This window comes from Condylura cristata, unplaced genomic scaffold, assembly GCF_000260355.1.
Source record: "Condylura cristata isolate star-nosed mole 26May11 unplaced genomic scaffold, ConCri1.0 scaffold00001, whole genome shotgun sequence".
Taxonomy (NCBI): Eukaryota; Metazoa; Chordata; class Mammalia; order Eulipotyphla; family Talpidae; genus Condylura; species Condylura cristata.
Genome location: NW_004567102.1, coordinates 44,873,038 through 44,893,736, shown reverse-complemented (window position 1 = coordinate 44,893,736; position 20,699 = coordinate 44,873,038). Strand labels below are relative to the sequence as shown.

The following is a 20,699-nucleotide window of genomic DNA, read 5'->3' as shown; positions in this document are numbered from 1 at the left end:
ACTTATTAACCACCTCCCTATTGTTTCCATACTTTCACTATAGTAAACATTAATAGAATGAAAATCTTGTAATAAGTCACTTTACATGTTTTTAAGTTTATCCCGTGGGATAAATTTCCAGAAGGATTGCTGGTCTACAGGTAGCTGCATTTGTAATTTTGATGTACAGTTCCAGTTTTCCCTCCAGAGGCTCTATCCATTTATATTCCAACTAGCATGTATATGCATTCATATTTTGCCAAAGTCTCACTTGCAGACCATGTTGATAAATGTTAATACTTCTGTAGATTTCTTAAGTGAACAATTGTTACCTTTAAGTTCTTTTACTCTGAATTTGACTGTCTTCATTTTTAAGTGTACTTTTATATTAACTTTTTTCCTTGATCTCCTGATCTTATTATTTGCCCAGTTTTTCTGTTTGCTGTTGATTTTAGACCTTCATGTTACTCATTTATTAAATGTTATGTTCTGGGTATTAAGGGAAGATGAGTGAATAATGAACATAGACAAAATCCCTGCCTTTATGAACTTCTTGTAGGCCAAAGCAGTTTGTGCACACCTATAAGACCCCACCTGCCAGTGGAGGAGAAGTAGGGGCAGGGACCTGTTCCCTCTTCTGGGGCACACTGCTTTGTGGGAGCCTTGTCCCATCAACTCTAAGGAAACATCCCCTAGCCTACCAGGGAACAAATGCAGGGTACAATTAATGCACACTAGAGACTGCTGGTAAAATCTTAGACATTTCAAAACTGCCTTGATAATTCGTTGTGAGTGAATTATTAATGAATCAATTTCCAAAAAGAACAGAAAATCGGCATCCTTTAATATACAGATTTTTTTTTTTTCTTGAGAAGAATAAAATAATTACCTTGGACAAGTTTATCTATAAGAATTATTTTGTTGGACTCTTCCTCTTTTTTACAAAGTTATCTACTTTTTTCTTAAAAACTGAATAGATTTGAAGATAAGATCTATAAAAATATGTGATATCTTTCTGCTAGTTAAAACTTAATATCTGTATAACTGATTTTGAGTAGATGGGTTCCTGAGAGTTGTAGTGTATGATTGTGAAGAAGGTATCTTTAACTTGCTTAGCTGATTTTCAGTTTTATTCTACAAAAATTCTTATTAAATTTGAAAAGAAAAGGTTCTTAGCCAGTATATATTATTAAAGAATTTTAAAAACATATTATTTATTGTACTGATTATATCAAAATATTTTTCATTTTAAAAATTACTAGAAAATAAAATACCAGAAAATCACAGAGAACCCTTGCAGTGAAGAGAAATACTTTATCTATGGCCTCATAAATGTCATCATTAAAGAAGAGGCTTACTTGAGAGCTGAGGGTGAGGCTTTAGTTTGGAAAGGAAAGGTGGAGAGATTACAGTGCTAGCAAGGATAAAACCTTAAAGAGAGAGACCGTGGTGTTCCAAGAAGTGAGAGAAGTCCGAGCGCAGAGAACATGATGGGTCACAAGATGGGAGTGTCATTCTTAACCTCTAAACTAGTGGTTCCTAGACTTCAGGATTCCAGAGAGCTCTGGGATCCAACTTCTCGGACTTGAGAGGACTGTTGTATGAATGAGTGTGAGTGTGCTATACTACTCTCAGGAAACTGATAAGGGAGTAGGAAAGCCATAGGATGAGGTAAGGGTAAACAGGAATGTAATTTCAAGTGTCATTCCAGGCAGTCTGGAGGTAGAATTTGCTAGGGAACTGATCTCCTCCAGTACCCATGAGCTGATCTCATGTACCCATCAGTCTTGGGCTGTGGATTGGGAAGCAGAAAAGGGAAGGGAACTCTACTATACACATGCCACTGTCTGGATGAAGAGGTTCGAGGAGCACAGGCAGTGCTCAGAAGGAGGCTGCTGGTGGAAGTCCTTATGAGCCATGCAAACACATCAGGAAAGTAGGCACACAGAACTGAGCAGGACATCTCAGTGAGCACAGAGAGGGAGAGTTGGGTACTATAAACTAATACACATAATAGTGATGATGATAATAAAAATTAGAGAACTGTCATAACAGTTCTCTTTGATAAATAAGCACAGATAGAAAAGACAAGTGAAATACCAACATCATTTATAATCACCATCATTTCATGAAAGAGATCTGTTTTTACTGAGGTATTAGCATAATCAGAATCTTCAATAAAGAAGGGAGCAATGTTTAAGGTATGTGTATTTTTAATGTGTATGTGTATTTCCTATTTTTTACATTAAGTCACAGGAAGGTCCATCACACGTTATTGTTTGGGAGACCTGGCTCTATACTCCCTATTGTTTTAATTGGATTATACCACCCGAGTTGTTAACAGAGTGTGTTGGAATAGCTCAGGAATTGGCTTGCAGGAAATGGACTTTTGGTCTAGAACACTCAACATTTAAGGGCACTCTTGCCTCATTTCATCGTGTTTGGTTTCTTTCTTCAGTGAGTGAAGCAGAAAAATAAGTTTGAACAAACTGGAAATATTGGAAGTTATTTTGAATTATCTTATTCTTGACCATTTTGTGTAGTAGACTAATATATAATTAGAGTAGGGTATTTCTGTTCAGATCAGTGCATCTCTTTGGTTGTATGTTATTCTTTCATAATTTATATTATAATGTAATTTAAGCTATGCATGGGGAACATATATTGTCTGTGTACTTATGTATTGTGAAACACCTGGCAGAGGTGATTTCTTAATAATCTTCAGTGTTTCTGTTAAACTCAAAAAAACCCTCACCAAAGTTAGGCAGGAAAGCAGATGGGTTTATTTCACATGTGTTGTGACCAGTGTTAGCAGTTGATTTCACAGGGTCCTAAGTGCTTCTTGTTTTTTGGATACAAGATATTCCTCCAATATCATGTCATTTTGCTGGAGCAACAAAAGGAACAAAACCAAAGATTGAATTTTCCCATGCATTCTGCCACTTACTCTGTGATTCCTGGAAATATGCTCTCCAAAATTAGGAATGTGTTTCACCACATAGTTTTAACATTGTCATGCTGTGTTGCCCTCGACACCTGATGGCTAGCACTATTTAACTGTACTGATTGTCACTAGAGTGTTCAAATAAGTTACGCTGTTAGGAACCCTTAAAATTCTTGCAGTTAAACTGTAGGAGAACTTCTTAGTTCTAGGCTGGCACTCTTAGGTTTGCTTTTCTGTCTTGTGACAGGAAGAACTCCATATCTGGTCTGTTTTTCTGTCCTCTTTAAACCTTCAAAAATCTGCTATCTTATAGGGAAGCCTTCCCCTCCATCCCACGATTGGTTATTTCTACTTTTAGGTTGTTACTGAATACAAATCCTCAAAGTTCTTTATGTTTGACAGTTCTATTCCTAATTTTCAGGAAATAATCAGCAAAACCACAAACATGGGGTGATTGTAAACTTCTGTTTATTGCAGAAATTCTTACTGTTTTGATTAGCAATGTGTTTACTAGGATCCCCACTGAGCTTCTGCCTTATATTTTTGTTCCTAAAGGAAAAACTACCATATACTGTTTACCATTTCATTCTCCTGCCACTAGTGCCATATGCTGTTCTTGCCCCCATCTTGGTCTGAGGACCATTATGGTAACTGCACATTGATGACTGCTGAAGTTTGGGCTCAGTTTCTCTACAGCTTCACATTCTTTTGATTTTTTTTTTCAGTTTCCTATATGACTTGCCATAATCAGTTTTTATTAAGATTGTAATATATTTTGGGGCCACGGGAATGAATTAACAGTATATTGGAGGGGGGAAAAAAACTTCATACAATTTATAAGTATATGAAAACATTGTCGTGCTATTAGTAACCAATGAATTAAAAATTATATCATAAGAAACTATGGCTCTCTATGAAATTAGAGATTATTCTTTTATTTATTTATATGCACAAGGACTGGGATACAAGCCAGAGGTGTAGGGGTGTGTAAGAGATTTCATCAGAGATAGAGTGGGGAGTAGTACAGGCAGATCTACTGAAATACTCTGCTGAGGGTAGCAGTGGGAATGTCAGGAGAGATTTGCCAGCCCCCTGGCTGGGGATAGAATTCATGCTGCAGTGTCTGTGGAGAGCTTCACAGTGCTACATTTTAACCCATTGCACCACCATAGAGGACCCTGAAATTAGAGATTATTCTTAAATCTATATACAGTGATTTTAGCTCTGTACAGCAAAAGAGTCATTAGCCAAAAAAAGGGACACCCTACTGTTAAGAAGAAAAATTTTGTACTCCATATAATTGATAAGGAACTGATCACAAAGATCTGTAAAGAACTTACATGACTCAGCAAAAACAAAGTAAACAATCTAGTCCAGTCAAAAAATGGGCAGAAGAACTAAAAAGAAATCACTAAAGAGGAAGTACAAATGAACAGTAAGTATATGAAAAAATGGTCAACATCTCTTATAATCAGGGAAATACAAATCAAAACCATAATGAGATACCACCTCACACCAGTGAGAATGGCACATTTAAAAAAAAAAAAACCTAGCAACAACATATGCTGATGAGGATGTGTAGAAAAGGAACTCTCCTACACTGCTAGTGGATATGCAAACTCACCCAACCACTTTAGAAAGCTGTGCAGAGGTTCCTTAAATGACTAAAAATGGAACTGCTACATGACCCTGCAATTCCACTCCTAGGAACCTACCCAAAAGACACAAAAATATTAATTCAAAAGGATACCTGAATCCCTGTATGTATTGCATCACTATAATAGGTAAGATATGGAAACAATCTAATGCCCAAAAATAGGGGACCAAATTAAGAAGTGGTATATATGCACGATGGAATACTACTCAGCAATCAAAAAGGTAAGCTCATGGCATTCACAGCAACATGGATGGTGCTCAATAAATTAAGTCAGAAGACAAAAGAAAAATATCAGGTAATTTCATTTATAGAAGGAATACAGGGGGACCAACTAAGGGGTGATGGTGCATGGATAAATTGGTGGTGGGGACTATACCTGAGAGGAGAAAGCATTGGACGAAAGTGAAAAATGATGTAAAATATATATACCTAAATAAATTAATATAATATATGTAATGCTTTTAGTGATCTGATATATTGTTGGCATAAACTTCCTCAAAAATAGTTTATAGTATGTATTAAATAGAAACAAAATATTCTTAGTTCTTGACAGAAAATATTTATTAAAAAGTTCTTATGGGCCCTCCCTGGTGGCGCAGCGGGTTAAAGCACTGCACTGAGAAGCTTAAGCCACTTCCGCATGAGTTCCATTCCTGCCTGCCCCAGAGGAGTCCACATGGCAAGACAGACCTCTCCTGACCCGCCCGCTGCTCCCCTTAGCAGTGTACTTCGTCGATCTGCCTGTTCTGCTCCCCTCTCTGTCTCTGGTGAATCCTCTCACTGCCCCTGCACTCTGGCCTGTACCCATCTTAAAAAAAAAGCTAACAGTAATGGGAATTTAGGGAAAGGGCATATATAAGACACCTTCATAAAAAGTTTGACAACACTTGATGAACAAATAAAAATAAAGCAAAAAATTTTAAAGATTGTTTTATGACACCAGTAACAGAAATGGAAAGATTCGAATAGTGTACATTTGTGAGGCAAGATCATTTGTTTAGTTTCTGCCATTGGTTAGGACATTTACAGAGGAGAGCTTTATTTGTGTTCTGTATTCTTACTTCTGGTTTGCTTTTTTCTGCAGAATTAATATTCCTAATGTACATTAGGAATATTCCAATTTTTTAACTTACCTATGTGAAATCTGCCAGAAAGGACCTCCTAGATAGTTAAAAAATAATTTTTTTAAGATTTATTTATTTATGCATATAAGAGCTGGGGTGTAGGCCAGAGGTGTGGGGTATGTGTGAGGGGATGCACCAGAGACAGAGTGAGGAGCAGAACAGAAAGACTGATTGAAATATACTGCTGAGGGGAGCAGGAGGTGAGACCTGAGAGGGTTGTTCCATGTGGGTCAGCTCCCTGGCCAGGGATTAAACTCATGTTGCAGTGGCTGCCAATAGCTTCATAGATCTGAGACTAACCCCTTGCACTACTTGGGAGGCCCCTATAAAAATAGTTTAAGTAATTATATCTTTGGCATTTAGGTTTTAAAGCTTTAATTCTGAAAATAATATTGTGTTTGCTTCTAGTTACCTTATTTAACATCTTTGCTTTATACTGTAACCTATTGGGCCTGGGGCCATAACCTTAGGGGAACAGTAGAACTCATTCTAAACTGTATTATAGGGAAGTTTCTTTCTTTGGCAGATGGGAGATTCTTTGGTCAGAGGGACCTACGAAGGTGAATGCTTCCCAGGCTCGCCAGTTTAAACCTTGTATTAAGCAGATAAATTTTCCCACAAATCTTATACGGCTGGAAGTAAATAGTTCTCTTCTGGATTATTACACTGAATTAGATGCAGTTGTACTACATGGTATGAAGGAAAAGTCAGTGCTTTCTCTCAAGACTTCACTTGTTGACATGAATGACTTAGAAGATGACTATGAAGAAAAGGATGCTTGTGGGATGGACAATCTTAACAAAAAGTTGAGTAGTGCTGCCCTCAGAGAAGGGCCAAGTAATGGATATTTTGATAAACTACCTTATGAGGTAAGTCACAAATATTCATTAGCAATATTGTACATAACACAACTATTTTTAAATATTTAGGTATTAATATTTATTTTGCTAAATAGTAGAGAAGTAGGAGCACTGGTAATGTGTACCTAATCTGATGTATATTTTGATTTGGGAAAAACTAGACAGTAAGTAATTTCACCACTTGCATTTTAATTGACTAGTGATTATGGGTAGACTATTAAATATATGCCATTGTACCAGTAATTAACAATATCCAAAATATATAAACTCATAATAAGTTATATTATTATTACTGTGTAATAATAATACAATCAAATATGGATAATATGTTACCTTATGCCAGTTATGTTAGAAATGATTTGGTATTAAAAATAAGGCTGTTAATTAGATTGTGAATGGGGAATGTTTATTTACTAGTCTACAAATTCATCTAAAGTCCTTTATTCTGTATTAACTCTATTCTTATAATTGGCTATAATTTTTGGTCTAGGCAGGTGTAGAGTACCTTTATCTAAAGACTTGTTTCTCATGTCTCTACAGGGACATTTCTGCAGTATATTTAGTGTCCCTGGCTCCTAAGCAACAAATATATCAAATAGTACTCCCCTAGGGGGTACCGGTAGGGTCAGGCAATTCTGTACTCTGCTTAGAGCTGCTGGATGTAGTTAAAAATAAGCTAATAAAATTTCTGTAAAAAAATTATGGATTCAAATTTTAACAAGTTTAGGCTATTCCTCTTCCATATTGGTGGGTATTTCAGGTTTCATTGTAAGAACATTATAAGCTTCACTTATAGGGTACAGTAAGACAGCTTTTTGAATGGCTAACAGTTGCTGAGGCCCTTACAATATTTTACAGTTAAAAATGTTATTGCCAGTCTTGTGAAGTAGCCACATAAAAATGAAGTTAAGGGCCCAAAAGTAACTCAATAAGTAAATCTCTGGGTTAGAGTCCAGCCCAACCTGGGTAAATTAAGTTTTGTTTATGGAAAGATGTCATGGATTGGCTCAGACTTGTAAGACCCTTACAAGGAAGAGTAAGACAAGGAGAGAGAGGAAAGACCCTTACAAGGAAGAGTTGAGTTGGGGGGCGGGGGGTGGGCAGTGAAGTATTGGATATGGACGGTGTTATTCCCCAGGACTCTAAAGAAGATCTTTCTTGGCCGTAGAGGGGCTGTTTATTTGGAGGGGAGTAAATAATTTCTTTGATTTCTCACTCTTTCCTAAAATTAGAAAATAGAAATTTAAATTAAATCCAGTATGTAACCTTGAATTAGTTTTTTTTAGTGGAATCCTTAGGGTTTTCTATGTGTATTATCATGTCATCAGCATCATCTAATTTTTTCCCAATTTGGATGCTTTTCATATCTTTCTTTTACCTGATTGCTCTAGCGAGGACTTCCAGTACAGTATTGAATGGTAGTGGTGAAAATAGTCATCCTTTTCTTGTAACTGTTAGAGGAAATGCTTTCAGTTTTTCACCATTTAACATGATGTTAGTTATGGACTTGCCATATATGGACTATGTTATGTTTAGGTATGTTCTTTCTCTTCCCATTCTTTGAGAATTTTTATAATATAAATGGATATTGGATCTTGTCAAATGTTGTCTGTATATCTGTTGATATGATCATATGATTTTTATCTTTACTTTTGTTGATTTGATGAATTAAGTTGAATTTCAGATGTTGAACCATCCTTGCATCCCTAGAATAAATCCCACTTGGTTATGATGTATAATCCTTGTAATGTATAGTCAAATTTGGTTTACTCAAGATTTTTGAGGATTTTTACATCTATGATGAATGGTATATTTGTAAATATTATTTTCCATAAAAAATAGAAACTACATCAGTGAGATGTTAATTGAATTAATATATCACATCTATAAAATGGGGCGGGATGAATTTTTATATGCAGACATCAGTAGATAGAGATATTATAAGATTTGAAAGTAAAAAGGGAGAAACTTCTAATATTATACCCTTTTTAAATATTTGGACTTTCCATATTTTACCTGAATTGTTTTTTGTTTGCTTAGTATTTTACTTGAAAACAGTTTGCATGTCATATGGATGATAGGATTTTAAAACTAATTTTTAATTTCTTTGTTTTTATAAGACATACACACACACACACACACACACACTATTGTTATTATTTAAATACCTAGTTCAACTGTTAAAAATAGAGGTAGAAATACCCCAACCTTTACTACATCAAATATATGTATTAGACAGTAATGGTCATATTTTAGATACACTATAAACTTGTTCTAAAGATCATGTTGTGATTATTTTGTGATATCTTACCCTGTAACGGTGAAATTCTGAATGAAAAATTAATATTGGACCTACGTAGTTAACCAAATTGAAGGAGAGCATTTAAGTTAAAAGGAATATTTGAAAAACAAAATTAAAATGTAGCTAGATAAATATACTTCACTAGGTTAAAAAAAGTTAACCTCATTCATTGAAAAATTTAGGAAAGACTTGATTCTTTTTCTTTAGGTTTTTGTATTCCAAATAAAACTATTTAGTTCTTTGGAAATTTAGGATGCCCCAGCTGTTCACTATCAATAAAAAATAAATATTGGCCTAGTGCAAGAAAATATTTGATAAGAGATAAAAATCTTTTTGATTCTATCTTCTTAATACATTTTTTTGTGTGTTTGCTGCTCCATCATTACAGCTAGCTGCCTTAAAATTCTGTTTTACTTTTCTTGGAATTCTGCAATAGCCTCATGGCTGGTTTCCCTTCCTACCTCCAGTAGCACCCCATGAATGATTGTTCTCAGATAAAAAATTTGACCATTTCACTCTGTTGTTTAAGTCCCGTCATGACTCCTCACTGCTTTCTGGATAAATCCAGACTCCTCTATGAGGCTAGTTGTAACCGGACCCTTACTACCAAGTAGTCTTTCTTCCTCTGAGTTTACCTCCCCCCTTTAAAACTGAGCATTGCTGGTACATGCACACTTTCACTTTGGTGTCAGTGTCTTGTGTTAGGCTCTAGCAGCAGTCTGTGTTTTTACTAAAGCTATTTAAATACTCTATGTCTCAACCCACACTGGCCCCTGAAAACTCTGAAATTGGGAACTCTGTTATCAAGGTTTGGTATATAGTAGTCATGCAGTGAATGCCAGTTCATAAAAAATTATATTAGTCAGCAAACTACCAAAGTATATTTTTGCACTGTGAACGATTTTTTTTTTAAAAGATTTATTTATTTATGCATATAGAACTGGGGTACATGCCAGAGGTGCAGGGGGTGGTGAGAGGATTCACCAGAGAGCAGAACAGGCAGATTGACAAAGTACACTGATGAGGGGAGCAGCGGATGGGTTAGGAGAGGTCTGCCATTTCATGTGGGTCACTTCTCGGGTGGGGAATGGACTCATGCTGAGGTGGCTTTAACTTCTTAGTCTGTGCTTTAATCAGCTGGCCACTGGGGACAATTTTAGTAGTCAACATGAGCTAAATATACTTTGAACAATTTAGGAAGGTCATATAGATAATAAGAAATAAGTTTCTTCAGATTTGGATTAATCTCTTGATTGTTGATTTATTTAGCATGTAAAATATTATAAGATATATGATACTGTTTTTATTAGATCATATTACATGCTCAAAGTAATACTTGCTTTACCATTATTGATGACCTTGGTTTCTCTATTTTATATAGCTCATTCAGTTGATTCTGAATCATCTTACATTACCAGATCTGTGTAGATTAGCACAGACTTGCAAACTGCTGAACCAGCACTGCTGTGATCCTCTACAATACCTCCACCTCAACCTGCAACCATACTGGGCAAAGCTAAATGACACCTCTCTAGAATTTCTACAGACTCGCTGTACTCTTGTCCAGTGGCTTAATTTATCTTGGACTGGCAATAGAGGCTTCATCTCTGTTACAGGATTTAGCAGGTCAGTACCAAACTTTGTTGAGGTTATTTCACCATCTGACTATATTTATGACATAGTTTGTATAATAAAAGTTTTAATTTTGTACCATGTACTATATAGAAATGAAAGAGAAATACATTTTGTGTAGCATTATGTTCAGAAAGCTTCTGTTCATACAAGTGAATGAATTTTAACATCTTCTTCCACTAAACTTCATAAAAATCTGAAGGAAAACTGCCCTCTACCTCATGTTTTCTAAACTTCAAGTAACTTTCAACAGAGCTTTTCTTTTTTTCTTTTTCATATTTTCAGCACAGATGATTAACACATTTAAAAAACTATTTCCAAATCAAAATCTACCTCTCTAATGTGATTTGTCAGAAATGGAAAACAATTTATTATAGAACATTTTTAATTAAATCTTAATTACATGTGCAATATATCACCCAAATTTAGAAGCTCATTTAAACTAATTATGTTGAAAATGCAATTGCATGCTAAGTAGGGACCACACTTGCAGACCTGCCCAGGTGTTTCTGTTCCTTTCTATTTAAGCATTTAGTTTCCTTACTATTAAATGTCACCTGTGAAGCATTTGAAAGCGTGCACAAGTACATATTCATTTAGTAATGCCATAGTAATTTTTCTAATGATACAAACAGGTGCTTTTCTCTTAACCTGGATAAAGGTTATTCTTTTGTATGTCACAGTATTATCCTACGATGTCATTGGGCTAAATAATGAAAAAAAAATAGAATTTTTGGGAAATTACCTGTTTTTGATTAATGAATAATATACTGTGCTTTTTTTTTTTTTTTAAGCTACAGTTCTTCCTGCTTTGGATACCTCCTTGAGCAGTGGTGTATGAATTAGAAATTTGTATATTGAGCCTTGTTTTCCTATGACTCTGACTATAACATTAAAGACACAATTCCAACAATAAGCATTTGTTACTATTAAATTTGACATAATAGTATTGTATTCAAAATGCAAATATTGATAGTTTATTCAGCAAAGTAAAAAAATCTGCATGAGCCATCATAGTTTATAGTACATGCTGAATTCATGGTTGTACCAAGTTTCTTCTTTTCTGCCAGAAACAGAGCAGGGAAAGGGTCCTTAGTATTGTATTATGCTATTGTGAGTCAGAGTCTAAAGATTTCATAACATTAATACAAAACTCTTTTTGACTATGTCATTTTGCTTAACAGCAGATATCTTTAAAAGAAAACCAAAACATTTTTTTTTTGGCCATGATTCCAGTGAATTTTTATACAATCCACATTAAAAAAAAAATTGTTGGATGTTTGACAGCTATCTAACAGAACACACCAAATATACATACTTCATTCACCAATTTTCCTGTCTGCTAATAAGCCATTACCTAATGGTGACTGTGGGTAGAATGTGCCCTATCGATCATAAACTGTAACTAATTTTGAGAGCAGATACAACAACTTTGTGTCAGTAAGCATCATTTTATATTTTAAGAGTCTTTAGGGTAGCTCTTTCCTCAGTATTTCCCACTATTAGGAATTTTTTGTTTTTATCCTCCCATAAAGTATAAGGCATGATAGTGAGTTTGGGGGACCATGTAGAGATACAAAATAGATGGTTCGCGGTGCATGCTGTGGAAAAAAATAAATAGAAACATAAATATTTCCTTTATACATTTTTATGCATAAAGTAATGCAGTGGCAAACAATGAGTAAAATGTAAAGCAATATTAAATCAGTTTTTAAGTTCTAATGTATGCACAAAAACAAGTTATAGGAAGAAAATTTAGAAATGCTGTTTTTAAAATTCTAGACTCAAAATAGACAGAGATCCTTCACCAAGGTTAAAGCTCGTCTTTTTCTCACCAGCAGTTTTTCTTCCATTTTCAGCTCACCCAGGTTAGTTGCTAAGGGGTTGCTTGAATAATCACAAAATTCCATGCATGTATTTAAGTTCTTTGTATTATACTGTGGTATGTTAGCCAGCAAAATCATAATCTGGACAGCATTTCTTTAAGCATAGCCACGTAGTGTTAAGAAAGTTAAAAAGGTTTAAGTAACAGAGAATTGGGGGGAGGTAGGAGATCCTGGCATTTTGCCTATTGATTGCTGTTGGCCCCCTTGACTTGACTGCTGAATTGATAGTCATTATGGCTTGTAGGCAGCATTCCCAGAATAAACAATAAATATTCATGGCTTGATTATTAATGAATAATCTATGAATAAGTAAGGTCTATTTATGCTCATTATAGTGAAGAAGACTTATTTATAATACTTTAAAGAGAGAAAAATACGTTTTTAAACTAAAGACAAATGATAAACAGCGGCTATTTGGGTAAGTCTTTGGGAAGAACTTTGGTATGGTTTATTTGTGTTGCCTAAAACCTTGCCCTTACAAGGTAGAGCTATGTCACTGGATTTAAAAAGAACTTTAAAGGAATTTATGTTATTCAAAATAGCAGGGAAATAGGTTAAATTGGAATAACAAGAACTTAAAACTTTTAATCAGTTATTAAAATCCTATTCTATCTACAGATCTGTGATTTGCAACTTCAAGTACTGCTCATGCATATCATTACTCATTAAATCACGTATTATAATTCCACTTTCTTTTATAATACTGTTCCCTAAAGCCGTGGATATGCCTTTGCTTCCCTGCCTATTTGTGCTTTAGAGCTTAATCATATCATTCAAAAAACTTGAGGTTTATTTTCCCCTACTCCCCACCCAATAGTTACCCTAACTAACAATCTTGATTTCCACCTCAGGTAGTAGGAATTTTTTACTCCTAACCTCTCTACTTGTTTCCTTCAGAAAACATTCTTGGATGCTTTCTAGATTCAAGAATTTATTAGATGCTTTCATTCTGAATAATTAATATATACAGAGGTGTAAGAACTTATTGCCGATTTATATATTTGTGTATTTGGCTATCTGTGTTTTATACAGTTGTCAGATTGCCATTTCCTTAAATTTTAAGGATTTCTTTCCTCCTCCTCTTAACTATTGCTGGATACTACCACACACAGTTAGGCAGGACATTTTATTTTAAATAGCTTTATTTTGCTTCAAATATACTAAATGATGTTTCAAGTTACTTAGGATTAAAAATTATCTTAAATATACTGTTTTATAAAACTCAGCTAACAAAACATAAGATTAGGAATCAGAAGCCATAGGTATTTATACCTAATGCCCCCTTTACCTTTATATATCAGGCAAGTTGTGAGGATTACTGCCTTTTATTTTGTAATGCATGAACTTAGATTAAATCATTCATTCATGTGATGTTAATTATTTTAGGGTGCAAGTTGCCATTTAGTAAATTACTTCTTATGTACTTCTATTATTGTAAGCAAATTAATTCACCTCATAAGGATAAGCAATTTATTTCTCTCTCCAGAGACTCTTTTTCTCATAGCAGGAGACCGAGTTTGGGATTGTTTATCTGAACTTAGGTCTCCTCATAATACCCTCAATATCACAAAATACTTTATGAGAATTCATAACATGGAATGAGTAGGCTACAGAAAATAAAGAAGTTATGGTTCTCCTTTACAGAGGCCGGTATCATAGTTGAGATAAATAGATGACCATGACAAAAATATATATTAATTACGCATTAAAATAAAACATGAAGATCATTAAAGAAAGAATAAGAATTTTCTTCAGCTAAATAAATTGTTACTTCTGTCTTCATGGTCTGCAGATATTATGAAAGGATAGATAGTGTAGATTTTCTGTGTTTTGGAAGGGATAATATGGGTATATTGACCAAATGGAGTAGAAAATACGCAATAAAGAAAAGTAGACTCAAAATTTATTATAGGTATGATGTACTGTGCTTTCAGAATGTCATTCATTAAATCAGTTTCGGAAGTTTTCTAGTCTGTTAATAGTTGAATTTCTGGTGATTGACATGACATCACTCTGTAAAGTCTTTGGATGAGAAACGTTCAATAATAAGATCAAAGAGAAAAGCTTTGTAAAAGAATTCTACATCCAGTATGAAAAAGAGCTTTGCCAAATAATGTAGATCTCGAGAGATAATATGCGTAACATTTTAAGCATCTTATCTTGAATTATTTTCTGTTTTTCTATGAAATTGAATGTCTTGTAATAATTTCAACATCAGTCTAAGATGTTAAATAGTAAGTTACAAGGAAGATGTCACAACAGTTTAGAAATTTTCTGAGTTGAAAGGAGATTGGTCTAATTGTTTTGTGGTCATTTAATTAAAGCTGTCATTCTCTATACTATGTTCAAAATATATTATCTGGTACTGTGTAGGGGGTATATCTTTGAAGAATTTAGAGTTTTGTTTATTTTTTAGTTCTGTCAACTTATATGGGAATTCCAAGTTTGTAGGAGAAATATACCTTCTGTTTCTTAATTCTCCCCTTGGCAATAGTTGACTTTTTAATGTTCTCAGATCCATTTGTAGTAAGCTAATCATTTCTACTTTTGTATGAAATAAGTGAGAACTTAAGTGAAACAAGTTTTACATTTCCTCTAATAAAAATTCATTCTTCTGATGGTGTATGCTTATAATTGATACAATGCTAGAGTCCTTGCAAGTATATATTTCTGTTTTATGAAATTCACACAGAACATTGTTTTTATAGGTTTCTGAAGGTTTGTGGGTCTGAATTAGTGCGCCTTGAGTTATCTTGCAGCCACTTCCTTAATGAAACTTGTTTGGAGATTATTTCTGAGGTGTGTCCACATCTACAGGACTTAAACCTCTCATCCTGTGATAAACTACCGCCTCAAGCTTTCAGCCACATTGCCAAATTATGCTGCCTTAAGAGACTTATTCTCTATCGAACAAAAGTAGAGGTAAGAGTAACTTACAACTTACATCTTTGCTAATGTGATAGCCAATTGAATATTTAGATGCTTTTAATTACTTGTAATATAGTTTCTGATTTTTAAAGATTATGATGCTTCTTGACCATTCTAAAATCATTAGAGTTGATGCAGGTTTTTAAGAATCTGTTTATTGTATTTTTTTTTTAATAAGGAAATGTTCTTCTCATTCTCTTAAAAATTTTTATGATGCTTTTCATGTTCCCAGATAAGGAGACAAGCAATGGGCTGAGGTGAGCTGAAATACTGGCAGGGAATTAATTAGAGAAGTGGTAGAGGATAGTATACAAAAGGATATTTGCTTGGAAGGGAAGGAAGCTAAATGGAATTTATCTTGCACCAGACTTAGGAGTTAAAATTCTTGATACCATAGTTTTGGAGTCACATTAAAGAAAATTGGAATGAAGGTATAATTTGTTTTACTTGTTTTTTTTTTCTTAAACTAGCTCTAAGACATTTTTCCAGGTCAGTACATATACCACCTATGTCTTTTCATTAACTGTGTAGTGTAATTTATACCATAATCTATTCAACCATTCCTCAAATGCTTAACATTCAAGTTTTTCCAGTTGTATTTTTCTTTTACAGACTTTCTGACAATACCATTCTTTTTGCAGAGTTTTACATAAACTGCAGTTATTGCTATAGGAAAGAGTCGGGGCAAAGAGTATATGACTGAAGCCTGAAGCTTGTTTATGATATATATAATAGTGTAGAAATATAGTTTACTTACTTTCCGCTTTATACATGTTTCCTGTGCTGCAAGTATGTTGGTTTTCTTTCTATTCCTTGGACATTTTGACTTGTCTCAACTCAGGGACTTTTATCTTCTGCCTGTCAGGAATATTCTTCCAGCTTATTACATGACTTCCCTTTTCTCAGCTTAATGTTCAACTTAAATTAAAGATGGCTTCTTGGACACTGATAAAAACGTAGCCTCCTTCTACTTTATTCCTTTCATATCACCCAGTTTAATTTCCTTTTTAGCATCTTTATCACTCTTGAAATTATCTTGTTTCCTTGCTTATTATCTGTCTCCTCACACTAAGATATGTTTCATGAAGGTAGGAGCTTTGTCTGTCTTTTCCATTGCCATGTTTCTAGCATCTGGAAAGTCAGTAAAGGATGGCCATTCAAAATATACTTGTTGAAAGAATGAATAAAATCAATGAAAATACTTTTCTAAAATGATATGCCACTGCTGTTATGCTCTAATGAGTCCTTGCCAGTCTTGAATGTCAGTTTAGTCAAGGTTTTTACCCTCAGTGTTTCAAGTTTGCTCATCTACAACATGAAAATAATAAAAATACAGATCTCATCAGGTCATTGTAAAGATTAATTTAAGGGGGAAATGCTTAGAAGTTACTTAGACTGTAGTATTTACTATATGGAAAGGAAAGTCTATTCTTTATGAACTTTTTTCTTGTAATTCCTTATGTTTATTCTTCCTGATGTACCATTCAACAAAGGATTTTATTACAAGTACATTCATTATATTTCATTTTGCATGTTAATAATGCTTTCATCGGCTCATGCAGCTCTTGTTTTATGTCTAAGAGTATGTTATGGTTTTCTTCACTTAGAATTTATTTTGGTTAAAATTATCCCTTTTATTTTAGAGTCTTAGGTACTATTTTTCCTTTTATTTAACTTTAACTAGTTATTGCTAGTATAAAGGAAGAGATAATTTTTGTATATTTACCTTGCGTCTATTCACATTACTAAATGCTTAATAGTGTTTTAATAATGTTTTACTTATATCTTTTGGATTTCTAGTAGTACAGTTTAATAACTTGGAAATTAGTATGCCTCTTACAATATTTAAAGTGTTACTATATTAGAAATTCATAAATTATGTGGATTAATAGAATCATAACAGGTACACTAACCTCTTAATATAGTAGAAATATTAATATTTAACTTTTTAAAAATATTCACACAGCAAGTATTTGAATAGCTGTTATATACCAGGAACTGTTACAGGCAGCCAGAATATCAGTAGTGACCTAAACAGACAACTCATGTAACTTACTTATTTTATATGCTGTTAATATTGCTTTCTCATAAATATCTTTCTCATTCTTGTTTGATTATCAGAAATGTACTATACCTTTTTAAACCTCCATGATAACACTCATCTTATTTCTTCTTCTATTTCTCTTTTAATATAATGACTTATGCTGAACCTTCAATATATGCCTCAGCTGCTAATCCCCAAATCTTTTATTTTTTTCTTGAGGTAACCTCTGTTTACCATACTGTATGCAATTTAGAGGAATAGGATCACATATTCAGGTGTGTGTTACTGCGCCACACTCACTACCAAGACGCTGACAGCCCTACATCAGAATCCATTGTGCCCTATCCTCACATTTGTCTCCCTCCTTTTCCTTTCCCTCCATAGCTTCAATTCTACAGTTGTATTTCTAGAGCTTGTTACTCTGATTTTACCTGTTACTTGTTTTTATCTGTAAATCCCACCTATAAGTGATAGCAGAATTTGTCTTTCTCCTTCTGACTTATTTTGCTTAGCAGAATCCCTACCAGTTCCATCCATGTTGTCTCAAAAGTCAAGAGTGTATCTTTTTTTTATATATATATATATATATATAGCTGGGAAGTATTCCATTGTGTATAAATACATTTCTTAAAGCACCCATTTGTCTTTGGACACTTAGGTTGTTCCTGTGGCATAATACAGTTATTCTGAATATTTGCTGCAGTGAATATAGGAGAGTACATATATCTGTCGGTACTAGTGTTTTGCATTTTTCCAGTAGATATCTAAAAATGCAATTCCGGGATCATATGGTAGATCTGTTTTTAAGAAACTGAGAAATTTCCATACTGTTTTCCCTAGGGGCTAGCCCAGTCTACATTCCCACCAATGTAGTAACTAAGATACATATTATAATTCAGTTTAAAATATAAACTAGTAAGTTATAGTCTATAACTATTTTCTGGTCTAAAATATCTAGTGCAAAAAAATGGATTTTTTGTCTTTTATGTTTATTATAAACAATGTCAGTTTGAAGTCTTAGTTGTTTATTATAAACAGTCAGTTGAATAACAATTAGTTATTCAAATTACATTTATAAAAGTTTATATAATAGCTTGTAGAATCACTACATAATGAACTGCTTCAAGCAAATCATTTATATTGGCCAACTCTGAAGTTAATATAGTAGTAGAGAGCAGCATTGGGACATATAATCCTCAAAATAATTTTGGCATATAAATTGATAAGTTGTTGATATCTATGCTACCTAGGTGGTGTGCTCTTAAGTGGTTAGCTATAGCCTAGCATGTTGCATATTGATTAACTCAATGAGAACCCAGTAAAATTAAACTGTGTTAGAATTGCCTTATATGCTGATGGGACTCCTCTTTGAGCCACTAGTGAAATAGACAGAGGGCCTAGGACTCTGGACCTCTCTCTCTCTCCATGACAGATTACACAAAAAAGGTGCTGCATTGACTACTGACCTTCAAGTATAGGCTTGTCAGGAGCCAGGGTTGCATCCTGTTGTGGGCACAGAGTACTGCTTTGTATACAGTAAGGTAACAACATTGCAGGTTTCAGGTTGTTGGAGATGGTCATGTTGGGGAATATTTTTAGAAGAAATCATCCTGCAGCTGTGATTTAAGCTTAGATTGTTTACCCTGTGATCCCTAGAATAACTAGTGAAGTGAATTGACAAGTGAGCTAATTTTATTTTTACTGAATTTGGTAATCTTTGAAGGTTTCATAGACAACACTTTAGGCAAAAGATGAAAACACAGAACAGATATAAGAATCTTTAGTTTCTTCTACGTAGTTTCTTCTAAAATCCTTGACAAGGAAATAATGATAGTAAAGTTACATATAAAATGATTAGAAAGACTCTTATCCCTATGAAAAAGTAAAAGATTTTTGTCACTCCCAATATAATATGTATGGTAAATCCTGATGGTAAGCACTTCTTTAGCCATATATGTGATGTATTTTCATTACAGGAGGGCTCATTAAATAAAATTTTAGATACTTAAATAGAAAACATTTATTATGAAATAATCTTAGATTTACAGAAAAGTTGTATAAATGTAGATGTTTCTATTTTATGTATGTCTTTTTCCTGAATCATTTGAAAACAAGTAGATGATATAATTCCTCTTTCCCTAAATGGGTAAATATATATTTACAGCCTACTCTTAATACTTACGGGATGATGTCCTACCTCTCAGTTAGTGTCTGTATTTGAAGTCTAAGAGGTAATTAAGGTTAAATGAGGTGATTGGGGGTGAAAATCTATTAAGAATGGTGTTCCTATAAGAAGAGATTAGGGCCCAGACATAGAGAAGGAAGACCATGTGGAAACACTGGGAGATTGCCAGGCTTACGCCAACTAAAATCATGAAAAAAAAAATTTTTGTTGTTTGAGCTGCGTAGTCTGTGGTACTTTGTTATGGCAACCTTAGCAAACTAATACTGCTTGTAGAGAGTGACATAAGAGTAGTATTCTAATTTAATTGCATAAGAAATGTCTTTAAGGAAATCCTGTGCATTTGCTCAAACAAATGGATTGTGTTAGGAGTTTGAACCTGTTTACCATTTCTTTGGGGGAAAAAAATTTGGAGTGGGAGGTAAGAGTGGGGCATGATAGGTAACTCAGTAAGAATGTCATTCTGTTGCTTAGCAGCAGACAAGAAAACCAAGAGTGTTTTTTAAAAGTTGGAGTTATAAATGGAACACCTGCATCCAATTTTGATTGCCTCACTTCAAGAATGATAGAGCATAAATTGAAAAAATCTCAAGAAGTGAAAAAACTGATTGTAGGCATTGTGGAGGACTAGTATTTGAGAGTAATCCATAAGTATTGTTCAGTAACTGCTTACTCGGCCTGCTAGGCCAGGCGGACAGTTTTAAGGACCTTCACCTTCATGAGTCAGAAAACAACAAAAATAGTTAATCTTTACTTTGGCTGGACATCAGCATCAACACTCTTCCTCCTGTGTATATATGTTTCAGACTGTTTGCAGAAGACATGTAAGTAAAAATACATACCACTCTGTCTGTTGATAAAAGTGCCTAGATATTCATACAAAGGATACATAAACTATCTTTTAAAAAGAGTATGATTCGGGCCCTCCCTGCTAGCGCAGTAGTTTAAAACTCAGCACTATGAAGCTGTCCACAGCCACTGCAGCAAGAATTTGATTCCCAGTGGGGGAGCTGACCCACATGGCACAGCAGACCTCTCCTGTCTCCCTGCTGTTGGGACTAGCCTCCTATGCACAAAACAACACTTGATCGGAACTTAGGGTAAACATCCTGGTTGAGAATGCAGCACACCCAAATCCCTTCTCCCACTCCTTTCTCCCTC

At 34.2% G+C, this 20,699-nt stretch overlaps 1 protein-coding gene across 2 annotated transcripts in view; it reads left to right on the top strand.

Moving 5' to 3' along the window:
- FBXL4 (F-box and leucine-rich repeat protein 4) overlaps nucleotides 1-20,699 on the top strand; it is a 61,514-nt gene that overhangs the window by 16,812 nt on the left and 24,003 nt on the right. For both annotated transcript variants that reach the window (XM_012723051.1, XM_004673716.2), the window contains exons 4-6: nucleotides 6,231-6,573; nucleotides 10,248-10,492; nucleotides 15,093-15,306. In XM_012723051.1, coding sequence (XP_012578505.1) covers nucleotides 6,231-6,573; nucleotides 10,248-10,492; nucleotides 15,093-15,306 — 802 coding nt within the window. The remainder of the gene's footprint in view (nucleotides 1-6,230; nucleotides 6,574-10,247; nucleotides 10,493-15,092; nucleotides 15,307-20,699) is intronic.